Source organism: Euleptes europaea, chromosome 4 (assembly GCF_029931775.1).
Source record: "Euleptes europaea isolate rEulEur1 chromosome 4, rEulEur1.hap1, whole genome shotgun sequence".
NCBI lineage: Eukaryota > Metazoa > Chordata > Lepidosauria > Squamata > Sphaerodactylidae > Euleptes > Euleptes europaea.
In genome coordinates this window covers 111,284,177-111,304,008 of record NC_079315.1, presented here as the reverse complement: position 1 = coordinate 111,304,008, position 19,832 = coordinate 111,284,177, and the positions used below count along the sequence as shown (strand labels likewise).

General features: G+C 44.8%; 1 protein-coding gene across 1 annotated transcript in view; it reads left to right on the top strand.

Annotated features, from left to right (window-relative positions):
• DCC (DCC netrin 1 receptor) overlaps positions 1-19,832 on the top strand; it is a 591,765-nt gene that overhangs the window by 296,316 nt on the left and 275,617 nt on the right. The window contains exon 9 of the mRNA XM_056849071.1: positions 19,069-19,223. Coding sequence (XP_056705049.1) covers positions 19,069-19,223 — 155 coding nt within the window. The remainder of the gene's footprint in view (positions 1-19,068; positions 19,224-19,832) is intronic.

The window sequence follows — 19,832 nt, the reverse complement described above, 5'->3', positions numbered from 1 at the left end:
ACTTTGATCCCTTGCTCTCTAACTCTTTATCACCATCCCCTTTCTGCTCAATGATATAGTGATGCACATGTGAATCCACATCACATGAACACATGAAGCTGCCTTATACTGAATCGGACTCTTGGTCCATCAAAGTCAGTATTGTCTACTCAGTATTGTCTACTCAGACCGGCAGCGGCTCTCCAGGGTCTCAGGCAGGGGTCTTTCACATCACCTACTTGCCAAGTCCCTTTAACTGCCGATGCCGGGGATTGAACCTTGGACCTTCTGCGTGCCAAGCAGAGGCTCTACCACTGAGCCACCGCCTCTCCCTCTAAAGTGCTACGGGGTCAAATCTAGCTCTTCTGCTGCAGACCAGCAAGGCTAACCTGATAGACTATCAAGCTTACAAGTATTAGAAGAAGAAGAAGAGTTCATTTTTAAATGCTGACTTTGGCCATTTATGCATGTTTCTGCTGCTGTGAGCACACACATACACACACACACTTCATTTACTGCCCCTTTGCAGCTCCAGGACAGAACTACAGTTTACCCTTGGTACGGGCCTGCTGCTGAAAACAGCATTCCCATTTCAGGATTTTGCACTTTACCCCATAACATGTAGTATCACTTAGGCCAGGGGTGTCAAACATAAGGGCTGCGGGCTGGCTCCAGCTCCTTGAGAGCTCTTTCCCAACCCACAAGCCAGCCGAGGCAGCCACCCGCCTCCCCACTCTCGATCTGGGCTGACGAGGTATGACTCAGCCCGACCTAGTGACATTTATGTCATATCCGGCCCTTGTAACAATTGAGTGGGACACCTCTGACTTAGGCCATGCTGTGACATCATGTCGCATTTGTCTCCTCCCCCATTAGCAACCGCCAATAATGTGCACAGTGTGATGACGTCACAGCACGACCTAAGTGACCGTGCCTATTTTTAGAGGAGAATTTGACACAGGGATGTCATTTTAATGGCATCCTTGTGTCAAGCGTAACATGTATTTTTCTGCCACTAAAGATACAATGGTGTATTTCTGCGTAGAGCCCATAATGTGTAACGTGTTCATCAGTTTAGCAATTTGCATATATTTGTACAGCTATTAACTGCAATGCTGTTAAAGATTAAAAAAAACATTTAATGTGGCATTAGTTACATATAAAGTCTGTTGTAAGAAATATCATTTTCTCTTTGCTAGAGGGATAGCTCTTAACATGGGATTAAAATGCCACTTTTAATTTAAAATGAAAACTTTTAGAAACCATGTTAAGACTTCTGTTGTGGTAGGAACCGCCTCGGGTCTTGCAAACTTTCTGGCTCTCCGGGTGGACAAAATAAATTTAGTTTCCTTTAAGTGCTTGGGTGGAATACTGAGTTGTTTATTGTTTATTATTGTTGTTTATTGTTTATTATTATTGTTTATTTATAGTTGTTTTTTACAAAAGAGCTATTTTTCTCTTTACAATAACAGTGGATTCGACATTAACCTCAGGCGTGCAAGGAAATTGTCAGACAAATTACTGTAACTCCAAAGTACAGAATGATTCCTGGTGTTGAAGAATAACAGTTATTTGGCTTGACAATTGACAGTCCTAGTAACGCCAGCACTGTACGGAGAACCAGCCGTTCCATAGCACATCTTCAGCTGCTGCAGCTTCCTGTGCTCTCACTGTTCAGTGGCATCTGTCTCAAAAGTTAGAAGAGTTCGAACTGTATTTTGTGGAGTCCTGGGGTTCCTTGAGAGCTTAGCAGGGATTCCTCCATGAGATTATCAACAATGGGGGAAAGTCCTTGATTCCCTGCCGTTCGATGTGGAAGAAGCATGTTGGATATTGAAGTGCCCTTGAATAGTCCCCAGCATTCACATGTTCACGGGTATGAGTAGACAGCTCCGGGTTGAAAATACCTGGAGATTTTGGCAGCAGAGCCTGCGGAGCGCAGGTTTTGGAGATGGGGGACTTCGATGCCACAGAGTCCAATTGCCAAAGCGGCATTTTCTCCAGGGGAACTGATCTCTATCAGCTGGAGATCAGTTGTAATAGCAGGACATCTCCAGCCACCACCTGAAGGTTGGTAACCCTAGCTATGATTGGCAGTTACTGGGGATAATGGGAGGGGAAGGTTATTGCAAGCATGCCCTACCGGTGGGCTTGGTAGAATCGGTTGGTTGGTCCTTGTAAGAATTACTGGGTTTTATATATAGCTAATATGGCAGTGTTTGCCCAGTAGTGGAAACGTGATATTGAGTGCAATAAAATCAATCTTCCAAAAAGTAAATTGCAAAAAAGTAGAACTTATATTTATTCAGGTTCAGTCTGTTAACATTCTTGTTGCAGTTGATAAAAGATAGAAAGCCTCATCTAAAGAATCATAGAATCATAGAGTTGGAAGGTACCACCAGTTTCATCTAGTCCAACCCCCTGCACAATGCAGGACATTAACAACTACCTCCCCCCTCCACACCTCCAGTGACCCCTACTCCATACCCAGAAGATGACCATAATGCCCTCCCTCTCATGATCTGCCTAAAGCCATAGAATCAGCCTTGCTGACAGATGGCCATCTAGCCTCTTCCTAAAATACCTCCAGGGAAGGAGAGCTCACCACCTCCCAAGGAAGCCTGTTCCACTGAGGAACCACTCTGTTAGAAAATTCTTCCTAATGTCTAGACGGAAACTCTTTTGATTTAATTTCAACCTGTTGGTTCTAGTCCGACCTTCTGGGGCAACAGAAAACAAACAAACACATTTCCCTGTACAAGTGGCTAGCTCATACAGCGTCACATGAGTGCAAGTATGATTGCATTGGTTTTTACAGGAGAGCTCTGTAGAAACGTCTGCCTCCATGCGGACCATGTGGAAAAGAGAAAGACAAAATGGCTACTGAGAGAGAAGGAGGAGGGGGTTCGAGGGCAGTCCCCAGGTTCAGACAAAGAGGAACATCCCATTCAAGAGATAACACCTACAAACTTAGAGTAAATTAGCGCCTCCCAATGTCGAGGCATGTTGAGTCGCTCTCACTCCAACAAGAATCCCCATTGGATAAGCTAATTTAGAAAGGGTTCTCCAAAGATGGAAGGTTTAGAAAGATGGAAGTTTTTGAAAACCACCAGATACCACTTTGCTTGGAAAACAAAGACTTTGATTCCAAAACAATCATTTTGGAAGATTACATATTTTAAAGCAGTACAGTAAGTACAGTATAATACATAGCACCAACAATGCAACAATAATAGATTACACCATTAGAGAACACCACGCTAAACAAAACAAACAAAAAAAACCCACACACAGTATAACAGACAATAAAGCAGGATTAGAAGATTGGAGAACAATGTAGTGAAAAATATATTACATCCAATAAAGAATGTAATAAAGTTGGATGACAACATCAGGGAACAGTGCAATAAAACACTGTATAATATCTGCAATGAACAGTGCAACAAAAATTGCCTAAAATGTTACAGACGTTAACTGCGACATGTTTCCCTTAAAAAAAAAAAAAAAAAAGGCCCTCCTGAACAATTCTGTTCGGCACATTCTGCTGAACATTAGGCACACGGGAGGCTTCTTGACCTCGTCGGGCAGGCTGTTCCACAAGGTGGGAGTCACAACACAGAATGCCAGAGCGTGGGCAGCTGTCAATCTTACCCATTTGCAGTGGCATTTGCTAAATGAAAGTACCACAGCAGAGCATGTTGGGAAAGATGATCCTGCGGATATATAGGTAGGGTTGTCATCTCTGGGTTGGGAAATACCTGGAGATTTGGGGGGGCGGAGCCTGAGGAGGGCAGGGTTTGGGGAGGGGAGGGTTGCCAACCTCCAGATAGTGAGGAACTATCTGGAGCGAAGTGTATACAAAGTGCAAAAAACTTTATAAGCTACCAAAATGACACAACAATACAGCTATACACACTATATACACTACTAAGCTGAAACACACAAGCTAAGACAAATAACGTGACTGTACAAGGTGGAAAAGAGTGTCAAAATGGCACAGCTAAGGTTCATAGAGGTCTCTCTCAATTGTAGGAGAAGTGGTATCCAAAGGATTTTCAACGAGGTTCCCGATGAGGAGACGATCGTTTCGAGTTCACAATGAACAAATTTTCATCAGTCCTTCGTCCTCTTGTACATTCATTCATTCAAATATTCTCCCATAATTGGTAAGATTTCAAAAAATGCCAAATCATTATTATTTCCCACAAAGGGTAAGAGACATCATTCCCACTTGGGGTAAGGATTATAGTGTAGCAAATGCATTTGCTATGCATTCTCCCGTTATTCCACCTTGTACAGTCACGTTGTTTGTCTTAGCTTGTGTGTTTCAGCTTAGTAGTGTATATAGTGTGTATAGCTGTATTGTTATGTCATTTTGGTAGCTTATAACGTTTTTTTCACTTTGTATACACTTCGCTCCTGTATTGAGTTCCTCATCCTCCCGATATTAGTACAGTGGTGTCTATTTCTCCCCCAACCTCCAGATAGTGGCAGAACTCCCGCAATTACAACTGGTCTCCAGCCAATAGAGATCAGTTCACCTGGAGAAAATGGCCGCTTTAGCAATTGGACTCTGTGGCATTGAATGTGCTGCTTTGGAGGGTGGTGGAGTCCCAGTCTATGGAGGTCTTTAAGCAGAGGCTAGATGGCCATCTGTCAGGAGTGCTTTGATTGTGGGATCCTGCATGGCGGGGGGAGGGTTGGGGTCACTGGGAATGTGTGGGGAGGTAGTTGTTAATTTCCTGCATTGTGCAGGGGGTTGGACTAGATGACCCTGGTGGTCCCTTCCAGCTCTATGATTCTATGATTCTATGAAGTCCCCCCCCAAACCACGACCTCCTCAGGCTCCGCCCCAAAAACCTCCCGCTGGTGGCGAAGAGGGACCTGGCAACCCTATTCAGTGCCATAGGGTCCAATTGCCAAATCAGCCATTTTCTCCAGGAGAACTGATCTCTATCGGCTAGAGATCAATTGTAATAGCAGGTGATCTCCAGGTAGTACCTGGAGGTTGGCAATCCTAGTACTAGTTCATGGGCTTTATAGGTAATAACCAGTAAAAGTGAACATTGTGATGGCCATGAGACTAGGGGAGAGCCTGCGGCTCAGTGGAAGAGCCTCTGCTTGTCATGAGGAATATTCAGTCCCTGGCATCCCCAGTTAAAAAGGTCCAGGCAGTAGGTGATGTGAAAGACCTGGGCTTGAGACCCTGGACAGCCTCTGCCAGTCAGAGAAGCCAATACTGGCTTCAATGGACCAGGGTTCTGATACAGTATAAGGCAGCTTCATGTGTACGTATAGATGGGGATTCAACAGATTCATGGCAGATAGGATTGTCAGTGGTTACTAGCCATGGTCTCTAAGCGGAACCTCCATATTCAAAGGCAGTAAACCTCTGAAACCTAGTGCTACAAGGAAACATCAGGGTACACCTTTGCTTCTATGTCCTGTTGGTTGACAAATGATTGGCTGCTGTGTGATACAGGATTCTAGACTAGATGGACCTCTGATCTGAACCAGCAGGGCTCTCCCCGAAACTAATCAATAACCAAAGAGGTATAATAGCCAATAGGTGTAATAACTAGTAATCATTATTGAGAGCCAGCGTGGTGTAGTGGTTAAGAGCGGTGGTTTGGAGCAGTGGAGTTTGCTCTGGAGAACTGGGTTTGATTCCCCACTCCTCCACATGAGCAGCGGAGGCTAATCTGGTGAACTGGATTTGTTTCCCCACTCCTACACACGAAGCCAGCTGGGTAACCTTGGGCTAGTCACACTCTCTCAGCCCCACCTACCTCACAGGGTGTCTGTTGGAAAGAAGGCGGCTGAGGGGAGACATGATAGGGGTCTATACAATTATGCATGGTTTGGAGAGAGTGGACAGGGAGAGGTTTTTCTCCCTCTCTCATAATACTAGAATACGGGGTCATCCGCTGAAGCGATTCAAAACAGATAAAAGGAAGTATTTCTTCACACAACACATAGTTAAACTGTGGAACTCCCTGCCCCAAAATGTGGTGATGGCTGCCAGCTTGGAAGGTTTAAGAGGGGAGTGGACATGTTCATGGAGGAAAGGGGTATTCATGGCTACTAGTTAAAATGGATACTAGTCAAGATGCATACCTATTCTCTCCAGGATCAGAGGAGCATGCCTATCATATTGGGTGCTGTGGAACAGGCAGGATGGTGCTGCTGCAGTCATCTTGTTTGGGGGCTTCCTAGAGGCACCTGGTTGAACACTGTGTGAACAGACTGCTGGACTTGCTGGGCCTTGGTCTGATCCAGCAGGACTTTTCTTATGTTCCTATGTTGTGGGGAGGGGAAGGGAAGGTGGTTGTAAGCTGGTTTGATTCTTCCTTAAGTGGTAGAGAAAGTCGGCATATAAAAACCAACTCTTCTTCTTCTTCTTCTAAATGAGCAGCAGCATTCTGTACCAGCCAGAGTTTCCGATTTGAACTCATGAACACATGAAGCTGCCTTCTACTGAATCCGACCCTCGGTCCATCAAAGTCAGTATTGCCCACTCAGACCGGCAGTGGCTCTCCAGGGTCTCAGGCAGGGGTCTTTCACATCACCTCCTTGCCTAGTCCCTTTAATTGGAGATGCCGGGGATTGAACCTGGGACCTTCTGCATGCCGAGCAGATTCTCTACCACTGAGCCATGGGCCCTCCCCAACCAGGGCCGACCTTGCTTAACTTCTGAGATATGACGAGCTCAGGCTAGCCTGGGCCATCCAGGTCAGGGGGTGCTTACGTAAGTATCCATTAAGACTGCAATGATAGGGACTTCCTTTGCCCACCTCCTGTAAATGATAACGTTATTTGCATTGTTCAGGCTTCATATCTAATGAAAATTCGCCCTTTCGCCTACCCTTGTTTCCTGTGGTTTTCTCCCCTTATCTCAGTTAGCCACACAGATATTCTCTCTCGTTCTGCCTCATCTGAAATGATGACATCCATTCCTCTTTTCAGCTCTAATCTCACTCCCATCTCTGCCTTTGTCATTTCATCCCTACTGAAACTCGAGGATTCATTCATCTAGGCTTGTGAACCTTTTGCTGGGGCTCTTGCATTGTCCCTGGCTGTGAAGAGAGGTGTCCTTTGGAACACCTGATATTTAGCAATGTCATCTACACTAGCAGATTCCTTGCAGTCATCCTGTAAACAACATGTGATGTTTTGACATAAGCCTTGCACTTGATTCAAGAGACTCTCTTTTTTTCCAATCCTAGAGTAAGAAATCAGAATTTCCCATGGCATTTAGAATGCCAAGTCAGAGGGAGAACAAACAGTGTAATCTGAAGCAGTTATCCCCTGCTAAGCCTATTGACTGGGAGGGAAGGAGCCTGATAGAATCATAGAATCATAGAGTTGGAAGGGACCACCAGGGTCAACTAGTCCAACCCCCTGCACAACGCAGGAAATTCAAAACTGCCTCCCCCCACACACACCCAGTGAGCCCCTAATCCATACCCAGAAGATGTGGGGGGGGGGGGGAAACCATCTAAGGTCCTTGGCCAATCTGGCTTGGAGGAAAATTGCTTCTTGATCCCAAAGTGGTGATCAGCATTACCCTGGGTGTGCAAGAAAGGGCCACGAAAGCCAAGCATTGACACAACCCTTCCTGCCTTCCCTCTCATAATCTGCTAAAGTTCACAGAAACAGCATTGCTGATAGATGGCCACCTAGCCTCTGCTTCAAAACTTCCAAAGATGATCTCGTCAGATCTCAGATGCTCAGTAGGGTCGGTACTTGGAAGGGAGACCTCCAAGGAAGACTTTGCAGAGGAAGGTAATGGCAAACTGTCTCACTTACCTTGAACACCCCTTGCTGGGGTCGTCAAAAGTTGGCTACGACTTAACACGTTACACATACAAATGACACGTTACACAAGCACAAGCCTATTGATTTAAATGGAGATAGAAGGGTGGGACTTTGGGATGACAGATTGGGAATTTGAACCTGGGTCTCCCAGATCCTAGTCCCACACTCTGACCACTACACTAGCTATAATGAGTTAACAACATTAGTCATTCAAGAAACATGCAATAGTATGATTATTTTCTTGTTCTACAATATTCTAATTCTGGCTATTTTAATGTGGTATTTATTGTATTTTGTTATCTGGTCGTTACCCGCATTGGGTCATGACTGGTCAAGAGAGAAGTGTGATTATAAATAGCTTAAATGCAGAGAAATAAATATCTGCCACATCTTTATAAAGGAGGAGGAGGAGAAGAAGAGTTGGTTTTTATATGCCGACTTTCTCTGCCACTTAAGGGAGAATCAAACCGGCTTTCAATAACCTTCCCTTCCCCTCCCCACAACAGACACTCTGTGAGGTAGGTGAGGCTGAGAGTGTGACTAGCCCAAGGTCACCCAACCGGCTTCATGAGTAGGCATGGGGAAACAAATCCAGTTCACCAGATCAGCCTCCACCGCTCATGTGGAGGAGTGGGGAATCAAACCCGGTTCTCTAGATCAGACTCCACCTCTCCAAACCACCGCTCTTAACCACTACATCACACTGGCTGCAGAGTAGCAGTGTGGAAGTCTTTCTGATCAATACTTTTGAGAATCAAACTTTCTTGGCACACAATGCCTATTTTCCCTTAAATCAGTTGCCCTCTACCACTCAAATCTACAATTGGTTGGCAATTTAAAATGAACAGTATCTTGAATGTGGTTATGTTTGTGCAGCTAATGATATTGATAACCACATAGCTACTGTTGGCATGTGCTCAGAACTTCTTGGATTGTAGCTAGGGTTGCCAACCTCCAGGTACTACCAAAACAAAGTTACTCTTAGTTGTGTTAAATAGTTCAAAATAGCATACAACGAAGGGCTCAATATAATTCAAACAACGTCAAAATATATTCAAGTGAAAACACATTACACACCAAGACTGTGCAGAAGGACAACAGAACTGAACAAGAAGAGCATACTATATACAATATATACAACAATAGTCACCACCAGAAGAACATACAAAGCCAAATAGCTTATGGAAAAGGTCCGTGAACTCAAAAAAGTATATGTGGTTTTGTCTGTGTTTTGAGATTCCCTTAAAAGGGTAATGCCAATAGACCGGTGGGGACCATCAAAAGTTTTCAGAACTGGATCGAAGGAAGGAACGCAGATCCATGGTATTCAGTGCGTTTCACCTAAGGCTTCATCAGCCTCAAAGAGTATCTCTAGCTGCCCAGTATACACTAACGAGTATTTAAAAGTTTGAAGAGAGCTCCAAAAAGAGCTAAGTGAGTTTTCCAAGGCTTATCAAGGCTTATGGTCCCAACAGGTCTATTGGCATTTCCAAGGCTTATGGTCTCCACCGGTCTATTGGCATTACCCTTTTAAGGGAATCTCAAGATACAGACAAAACCACGTACACTTTTTTGAGTTCACGGACCTTTTTCCATAAGCTATTTGGCTTTGTATGTTCTTCTGGTGGTGACCACTCACGACAATTGTTGTATATATTGTATATAGTATGCTCTTCTTGTTCAGTTCTGTTGTCCTTTTGCACAGTCTTGGTGTGTAGTGTGTTTTCACTTGAATATATTTTGACGTTGTTTGAATTATATTGAAGCCTTCGTTGTATGTTATTTTGAACCTCCAGGTACTAGCTGGAGATCTCCCGCTATTACGACTGATCTCCAGCCGATAGAGATCAGTTCGCCTGGAGAAAATGGCCGCTTTGGCGATTGGACTCTATGGCATTGAAGTTCCTCCCCTCCCCAAACCAGGCCCTCCTCAGGCTCCACTTCAAAAATCTCCAGCTATTTCCCAACCCGGAGTTGGCAACCCTAACTGTAGCATTGATCAAAATTATAATTTTCTCTTCCTTTCAATTTGGTGTAGGAGTCATTTGCAGGTAAAATGAGCCCAAGTCTCAGCCTATCCTCTTTTTTTGAAGAGCCATGTTTATCTTTGGAAAGGTAACATTTGTGGGTTGCGGAGAGGGGAACTGATAGGAAAAGGAACAGGTCCCCAATATGTGTTTAGATTTTGCAAACATCCCGTCATACACTTTCAAATGCTCAAAATTCAAGCAAAAAGGCAGTTTCATAGCGAGCACAGAACAAGAAGAACAAGAAGAGCTGGTTTTTATATGCAGAGTTCCTCTACCACTTAGGGAAGAATCAAACTGGCTTACAATCACCTTTCCCTTCCCCTCCCCACAATAGACACCCTGTCAGGTAGCTGGGACTGAGAGAGCGCTAAGAGAGCTGTGACTAGCCCAAGGTCACCCAGCTGGCTTCTTGTGTAGGAGTGGGGAAACAAATCCAGTTCACCAGATTAGCCTCCACAGCTCATGTGGAGGAGTGGGTAATTAAACTTGGTTCTCCAGATCAGTCCACCGCTCCAAACCACCACTCTTAACCACTACACCACGCTGTTATCTAATTTCAGCAGCATCCATAATGTTACACTGATTGTGTATCTTTCTGGAGATCTAATGGACCTACGAATCTCTGATGTGTTATACTGTATAGGGCACATCAAAGTCAAGATTTGTTAATAACAGCAACAACAGTAATAATAATGGTGATAATGATAATCTCTTACTAGATAGTTTTTTTGTGTGACCATAGGGTTTAGCAGAATAGGAAACCATGGCAACGTTTATGATTTGAAGGTTAAAATTCAATTCCATCCATGTTTATGTTTCAAAAGGGGCAGTCTGTTCCTGAACTCTCAAAACACAATGAGTGGTATTTTTGGGTACAGTTACTGCACAAGGCAGCTTCTGTTGCAGCCCTGAGAAAGCAGTCTCATCATTCAGACAGACACGGCTGAATTAGTTCAGATACGTCTTGACAGTGCAGTGACTGACTGGGACCCTAATCGTGACTAGCGAGCAGGACGCTTGGATGTATCATCTGAGCATTGCTCGTCAGTATCATAGGATCAGAAAGCTGGAAGGGGTCATACAGGCCATCTAGTCCAACCCCCTGCTTGATGCAGGATCAGCCTAAAGCATCCGTGACAAGTGTCCGTCCAGCCTCTGCTTAAAGACTGCCAGTGAGGGGGAGCTCACCACCTCCCTAGACAGCCGATTTCACTGCTGAACGACTCTCACTGTAAAAATGTTTTCCCTAATATCCACCCAGTACCTTTCCGCCCATAATTTAAACCCATTATTGCTGCTGCCCTTGATGGGCCTTGGTCTGATCCATCAGGGCTTTTCTTATGTTCTTATGTTCCTATGTTGTGGGAAAGGGAAGGGAAGGTTTGATTCTTCCTTAAGTGGTAGAGAAAGTCAGCATATAAAAACCAGCTCTTCTTCTTCTTCGTCTTCTTCTTCTTAATGAGCAGCAGCATTCTGTACCAGCCAGAGTTTCCAAGTTGAACACATGAAGCTGCCTTATACTGAACCAGACCCTTGGTCCATCAAAGTCAGTATTGTCTACTCAGACCGGCAGCGGCTCTCCAGGGTCTCAGGCAGGGCTCTTTCACATTACCAACTTGCCTAGTCCCTTTAACTGGAGATGCCGGAGATTGAACCTGGGACCTTCTGCATGCCAAGCAGAGGCTCTACCACTGAGCCACAGCCCCTCCCCAAATATTTAAAGAGAGCAATCATGTTCCCCCTCAACCTCCTCTTCTCCAGAATGAACATTCCCAAGTCCCTTAGCCTTTCCTTGTAGGACTTGGTCTCCAGAAGAACATTGCTTCTCAACATGGTGATTCTACTTAGTCATTACGGCAACTAGCCATTGATAGACATCCTCCATGATTTTTTTGGATCCTCTGTTAAAGCTAAAGTAGTAGTAGTAGTCACCGCTACACCATGTGGCATTATGCTCCGTGAATTATTTGTGTAGTGTGACAAAGAGAGTATTGTGGCAGACAGTCAATGTAGTGTAGTGGATAGTGTTGGCCTGGACTTGGGGAGAACCATGTTCAAATCCTGCATCTGCCAATAAACTGACTGGGTAACCTTGGGTTAGTCACAGTTCTTCCAGTATGATCTATATCACAAGGTTGTTGGGAAAATTAAATGGAATGGAAGGAATCCCGTATGCTGTTCTGAGCTCCCTGAAGCATGTGTAGGATGACAATGAAATGGATCAATAGAAGAAGAAAGGAAGTTCCCTTACTGAAGACCATGCATAGCTTTTTGAACTTCTCACATGCCCCCGTTAGCCATCTTTCATCTACACTGAAAGCCATAAACTCTTTCACTTTTACCCGTAGGGAAAAAATGCTCTAGCCTCTTGATCATTATGGTTGCCCTTTTCTGTACCTTCTACAGTTCTATATTGTGAGTGTGAGTTAAGTGACATCAAATCGCTTCCGCCTCATGGCGACCCAATGAATCAATGTCTTCCAAAACATCCTATCTTTAACAGCCTTGCTCAGGTCTTGCCCAATGAGGGCTCTGGCTTCCTTTATAGAGTCAATTCATCTATCGCTGGGTCTTCCTCTTTTCCTGCTGCCTTCCACTTTTCCTAGCATGATTGTCTTTTCCAGTGACTCTTGCCTTCTCACAATGTGGCCAAAGCTTCTAGGGTCAGTCCTGCCTTGATTTGATCTAGAACCCACTGATTTGGTTTTTTTGGCAGTCCAGGGTATCCGTAACACTCTCCTCCAACACCACATTTCAAAGGAATCTACTTTCTTCTTATCAGCTTTCTTCATTGTCCAGCTTTCACACCCATACAATAGTAATCATGTCTACTAATGCCATTTACTTGCTTTTGTCATTTACATTGCCATTTTGTCTCTACTTAAGGACAGATGGACTCACATTCTAGCTGTAGCTGAAGAAGTGAGCTGTGGCTCATGGAAGCTCCTACCCTGCCAGAAATGTTGTTCGTCTTTAAGGCGCTACTGGACTCTTGCTCTTTTCTACACTGTGAAAGAACTGAGAGATGGCCTCATTTACCATCCATTGAGTCAATTCATCTCTTGCTGGGTCTTCCTCTTTTCCTGCTGCCTTCAACTTTTCCTAGCATGATTGTCTTTTCTAGTAACTCTTGTCTTCTCATAATGTGACCAAAGTACGATAGTTCTATATTAGACTTTTTGATATGGCATCGTCAGAACTTTACTATCTTTTGTATGTGGTGCACTATAGTTTTATACAATGACAATATGACAATTTCAGACATGTATATGTTGTGGATTTTTTGGGACATTTAGGGATCTTCTTTGACTACTTCATTTTTTTATGGATGTATTTTTATGGAGATTTCACATTTCCAGGATCCCCCCACCCCTCCCAGAGTACCTACATGTGAGTGAATTTGCCAAATTTCAGTTTATTGGGGAAATGCTCTAATAAATGTATGGAGAAGTACTCTAATAACGTATATAAATCTCATTGTTTCTGTTGAGGCAATGAAGCGTAACGAGAACAGTTACCATGCCGAACTTTTTGTTCATTGGAGTATTGCGCAGTTAGAGGAACATTTACATGACTCTTCCACCTCGGAGCAGCTAATTAGGTGTTTAAGCGATTATAGCAGTATTTGTAGGCCACCAACAAGGTGTAAACTAACGGTGCAATTATGTTTTTAACACCCCGATGCACTTAAATAAGTTGATCTACATTCATTACCACAGGAGGGTTCCATATATATATTTTAAGTAGAATCATATTAGAAGCTCTCTCTCGTTTTGCATTTCCACAATCAGAGCAATTTTCTGTTCTGTTCTGTTTTGTTTTAGATGAATGGCTTTCTAGGAGCTCCTGAATGCCAACGTGTTCACATTGGGTGTGAGTGCATTTGTGTGTGTGCTCAGTTAAAGATGCAATCCGAAGTAGGTAAACGGCCATCCCAAGCCTTCTCCCACACACATCACAAGTCAGCCAATAGTATATAAAGGGTTAACTTCCTGACATTGTGGTTATGTATAATGTGGGTATGTATAATGTTTCCAACCTCCACGTGGTGGCTGGAGATTTCCTGCTATTACAGCTGGTCTCCAAGTGATAGAAATCAGTTCCCCTGGAGAAAATGGCCATGTTGGCAATTGGACTCTATGGCATTGAAGTCCCTCCCCTCCCCAAACCTCGCCCTCCTCAGGCTCAACCCCCAAAATCTCCAGGTATTTTCTCAACCTGGAGCTGGCTACCCTAATAATAATCCTGACCTTATGAAGAAGGAGGAGGAGGAGGAGGAGGAGAAGACTTTCTCTACAACTTAAGGGACACTCAAACTGGCTTAGAATCACCTTCCCTTCCCCTCCCTGCAACAGACACCCTGTGAGGTAGGTGGGGCTGAGAGAGCTCTTAACAGAGGTGTAATTTGCCCAGCTGGCTTCATGTGTCGGAGTGGGGAAACAAGTCCAGTTCTCCAGATTAGCCTCTGCCTCTCTTGTGGAGAAGCGGGGAATCAAACCCGGTTCTCCAGATCAGACTCCACCACCCCAAACCACCGCTCTTAACCACTACACCACGCTGGTCATAATACACTGACAAATGAGATTCTGTTTTACGGAAATGCAAACAACAAGCTTTCTAGCTTGTGCATGTGTATCCCTGACCAATCCACTCATGGGCTGCCATATGGCATTGTTTTTCCTGGGTGGAAGAGAGGTGGGATACCTCTTGTTTTGTACACAAAAAGTGTCATATCTTCATTTAAAAATGACCATGCCCTTCAATCAGATACGGCTCAGATTCATAAATATTCAACCATCTTGCAATACATCAAACCTTTCCACCCTGCAAACTACTTTGGATTCCTGGAAGTATCCAAATATCGAAGGGCCTTTACTCTTGCACGTTTCAATGCCTTACCTTCAGCTCTCCTGGAAGGCAGGTATCTCCACACTCCCTTTCTTCAACAACTACGCCCATGCAAAACAGAGAAAGTGGAAAAAATAGAACATGTTCTGCTGCGATGACCCTTCTACAACGACATAAGATCTCAGTACATTCTCCCCATACTGTCATCCTTTCCTGGGAGATCGGAAGAAACTAAAGTTTCCCTTCTCTTAGCAGACTCCTCTCGGGAGAGAACCACCCACCCAAGTAGCCAAATTTTGCCTCCGGACTAGTGGGCTTCGTAAACGGCTAACTGAAAACCTTTCCCCATAGAAGATCTTTCCTCCTCTTCTTCAAATCGTCCCTCCCAGAATCATCAACTTTTATTATTTTATTTTACTATTTTAACCTAACTTTGATTTTTATTCATAGCTGATATTGTATCAAAATAAAACTTGATTGATTGATTGACTTAAAGATGGATTTCAAGTAGTGATGTGGGATTGCTACTCTGTTCAACCTTCAGTTTAATCTCACATGGTGAGAAGCACCCTGGAGCAATAAAACGTTCACTTTCAGTGGCTCTAAACTGTATAGCACATGTTTGGGAGATGCACATTCCTCCACTACTTATCACAGCTGCTCCTGTCCCCTGAAAGCTGAGCTGAGCCTCTGCACAGCGGGATTCTGTCATCTGGTTGCTTGAGGAATAAGTTCACACTGAGGCTTGTTACTTAGAGAAGAAATAGAAGAAATTGTAAGAGAGCTCCATGCTAGGTAGGAAAGGCAGAGTAAAGGTTTCTAGCTATCTATCTAAGCTAGATAGTAGCTTAGAAAGTGTGACAAGTCCTCATGGTGGATGGAGAGGGAGAGAGAGAGAGAGAAGGGAAGGGCAGGGAAGGGAAGGGAAGGGCAGAAAGGTAGTAGTAGTAGTAGTAGTAGTAGTAGTAGTAGTAGTAGTAGTAGAAGAAGAAGAAGAAGAAGAAGAAGAAGAAGAAGAAGACGAAGAGTTGGTTTTTATATGCCGACTTTCTCTACCACTTAAGGGAGACTCAAACTGACTTACAATCACCTTCCCTTCCCTCCTCACAACAGACACCCTGTGAGGTGGGTGGGGCTGAGAGAGTTCAGAGAAAACTGTGACTAGCCCAAGGTCACCCAGCTGGCTTCATGTGTTGGAGTGGGGAAACAAATCCAGTTCTCCAGATTAGCCTCTGCTGCTCATGTGGAAGAGTGGGGAATCAAACCCGGTTCTCCAGATCAGAATCCACTGCTCCAAACCACCGCTCTTAACCACTACACCACGCTGGCTCAGAAGTGATTGAACCCCTGAGAATAGCATTCTGGGTAACAAAGGGACAGCAGCAGAAGTGGACAAAGGAAAGGTCAGGGAACACTGTGTGTGTGTGTGTGTATGGGAGGTGCTGTCAAGTCACAATTGACTTATGGTGACTTCGTAGGGTTTTCAAGGCAAGAGACGTTCGGAGGTGGTTTGCCATTGCCTGCCTCCACCTGTGCTGAGAAAATTCCGAGAGAACTGTGACTGGCCCAAGGTCACCCAGCAGGCTTCATGTGGAGGAGTGGGGAATCGATCGAACCCGGTTCTCCAGGTTTGAGTCCGCCACTGTTAACCACAACACCACTCTAACTGTCTATAGAATCATAGAGTTGGAAGGGACCACCAGGATCATCTAGTCCAACCCCCTGCACAATGCAGGAAATTCACAACTACCTCCCCCACACCTCCCCAGTGACCCCTACTCTAGCCCTTTACTAACTCTCCTATCCTCCCCTGAGACTCCAATGTCTGTGGTAGCATTAGGTGACATTGCACGGTCCATTCTTCCAATATCCCTGTCTATCTTATTATTAAAAAAAATGCTTGCCCCCTCACAAAAAAGTGCATTTCTTGGTTGTCTCCTTGGATGGAAAAAGTGATATGGGCCTTTTATGCAGGGATATTTCCCTGCAGTCACCCCAGCTGACTGCTTCAGGGCTTGCCTTTGATTATGCATGCCTTTTCCGACCATCAGAGGTCCCCCTGCTCTCCCTGCATGTTTTGCTCGTTTTTTCCGGATGCTGTTTTAGCCAGTATCTGCAAAATGTGGGCAAACCACATGGGGAGAGCAAGGTGACCTCTGACAGTTGGAAAAGGCATTCATAATCAAAAGGAAGCCCCAAAGCAGTCGGCTGGGGTGACTCGGTGGTGTAGTCATTAAGAGTGTTGGTTTGGAGCAATGGCGTCTGATCTGGAGAACCTGGTTTGATTCCCCACTCCTCCACATGAGTGGCAGAGGCTAATCTGGTGAACTGGGTTGGTTTCCCCACTCCTACACACGAAGCCTGCTGGGTGACCTTGGGCTAGTCACACTCTCGCAACCCCACACACCTCTCAGGGTGTCTGTTGTGGGGAGGGAAAGAGAAGGTGATTGTAAGCTGGTTTGATTCTGCCTTAAGTGGTAGAGAAAGTTGGCATATAAAAACCAATTCTTCTTCTTCTTCACCACCACCACCACCACGGGGAAACATCACTGCATAAAAGACCATGGTCTCTCTCTCTCTAGTGTTCTAGCCTTGGTCGTTTTGCCTGCCCCTGAGTCCCAAGGCTGAATGTGTCCATTGCCAGTGATCATCCTCATTCCAAATGGGATAACACATGTTTTGTGCATTTTCATTCTGCCACCTGGGAATGATTGTTCAGTTCAATAAGTTGTGAACACATGCCGGCGTGATGGACACTTCTGGCTATGCAGGTGCGAAAGCATCATGTACGCTCCAAATGGAGCTGGTTGTCGATGATGAATGACCTACCCACAGTGACCCGGAGGCATGCATAACCCAAACAAGCCAGTAAATGGTGAGCATGTGCCAACAAGAGCTGTTGAGCTCGTAGTGATGCTGAATACCACCAACTGGACTACCAGAAATGCTGCTCATTTTGAACTGTAACAAATTGCCAGTGTGTTCCTATGGGGTGTTTAGCTCAAGAGAAAGAGAGCATTCCACAGTGGGTAAGCACATGTTCTTTGCCAGGTAGCAGGGCTGGGAAAGATCTCTGCTTGAGATCCTGTAGAACATCCAGTCCAAGTAGACAAAGAACCAAGTCAGATTGACCAGTGGCCTGACTCAGTATTAGGCAGCTTCAAGTGTTTATATTGTCAATGAGACTCTGTGTGTGTTAAGTGCCGTCAAGTCGCTTCTGATTCATGGCGACCCTATGAATGAAAGTCCTCCAAAATGTCCTATCTTTGACAGCCTTGCTCAGATCTTTGAAATTGAAGGCTGAGGCTTCCTTTATTGAGTCAATCCATCTCTTGTTGGGTCTTCCTCTTTTCCTGCTGCCCTCAACTTTTCCTAGCATGACTGTCTTTTCCAGTGACTCTTGTCGTCTCATGATGTGACCAAAATACGATAGCCGCAGTATAGTCATTTTAGCTTCTAGGGTCAGTTCAGGCTTGATTTGATCTATAACCCATTGATTTGTTTTTTTTGGCAGTCCACGGAATCCGTAACACTCTCCTCCAACACCACATTTCAAAGGAATCTATTTTCTACCCCCCTAGGGTAGAAAATTCCCCTAGGAATCTCTACCCCCCTAGGATCCCCTGCTTTCCTCTACCTTGAAGGAGTTTCAGAGCGGCTTACAATCACTGTCCCTTCCCCTCCCCACAACAGTCACTTTGTGAGGTAGGTGAGGCTGAGAGAGTTCGGAGAGAACTGTGACTGGCCCAAAGTCATCCAGCAGGCTGCATGTGGAAGAGTGGGGAAACCAACCTGATTCTCCAGATTAGAGTCTTCCGCTCTTAAACACTATGCCATGCTATCTATGCTTGTGGCCATCACTAAACCTAATCTGACTGGGCTACTAAGAAGTACCTCTTCTTTGCAGTGTCAGGTTGGGGTTGTAGAGTGGCAAGAATCAGGCCAGCAATTTTGTCTTCCCGGTGCCATAGAGAAGTATGATGGATAGGGTTGCCAGGTCCCTCTTCACCACCAGGAGAAGGTTGTTGGGGTGGAGCCTGAGGAGGGCGGGGTTTGGGGAGGGGAGGGACTTCAGTGCCATAGAGTCCAATTGCCAAAACGGCCATTTTCTCCAGGGGAACTGATCTCTATCAGCTAGAGATCATTTGTATTAGCAGGAGATCTCCAGCTAGTACCTGGAGGTTGGCAACTCTAAAGATGGATGGTCCCCCTCCCCTTTTCCATCTGTCACCCTGAACATCTAGGAAACAACACTCAAATCATTGGTGTCAAAGATCAATTGTTCTGAATTGAACTGTCGACTCATGTCTTTACCTTTTGTGAATACAGCCAAGAGTATTTGTCGGGAAGTATTTAATACTGACCTTGCTCCTTTTCTTTTCTTTTTTTGAAGGGAGCGGGCTTTGAACACCTCCCAGCCTGGGATGCTTCAGCTTACAGTAGGGAATCTAAAACCCGAAGAGACCTACACGTTCCGAGTGGTAGCTTACAACGAATGGGGACCCGGAGAGAGCTCCCAGCCTGTCAAAGTGGCAACACAACCTGAGTGTAAGTCTATTATTTTTGGTGTGTGCTTAAAAAGGTTAAAAAAAACCCAGGCTTTTCAGACTGCTGTAATTGTTTCATTTTGCATGCCTGTTGAAATTTATAAAGTGATATTTCATCTGAGGTGTCAGAAATCTTCCCTTAACATTTTTCTGCAAGTCCACACCCAAATTCTGGGACTGATGCAGCAAATTCCAACCCTGACCTGGATAGCCCCAGGCTAGCCTGATCTTGTCAGATCTCAGAAGCTAAGCAGGGTCGGCCCTGGCTAGTATTTGGATGGGAGACCTCCAAGGAATGCCAGGGGCCTGACGCAGAGGCAGGCAATAGCAAACCACCTCTGAATGTCGCTTGCCTTGAAAACCCAGCAGGGTTGCCGAAAGCCAGCTGGGACTTGATGGCAAAAAAAAAAAAAAAAAAAGCAAATTCTTCATTGGGTTTTTGGCTCTGCTAGCTAGAAGAGAATCCGTATGTTGATCTCATTTGCATTTGAGAACATTCACGTTGGTAGAAGAATATGGATTTTTCTTAATTATTTGAATGTTCTATTTAAATCAGGCAATACGAGAACAGAAGGAGAGGTTGAATTTGCAAAACTCTGTGGGCAGGTGG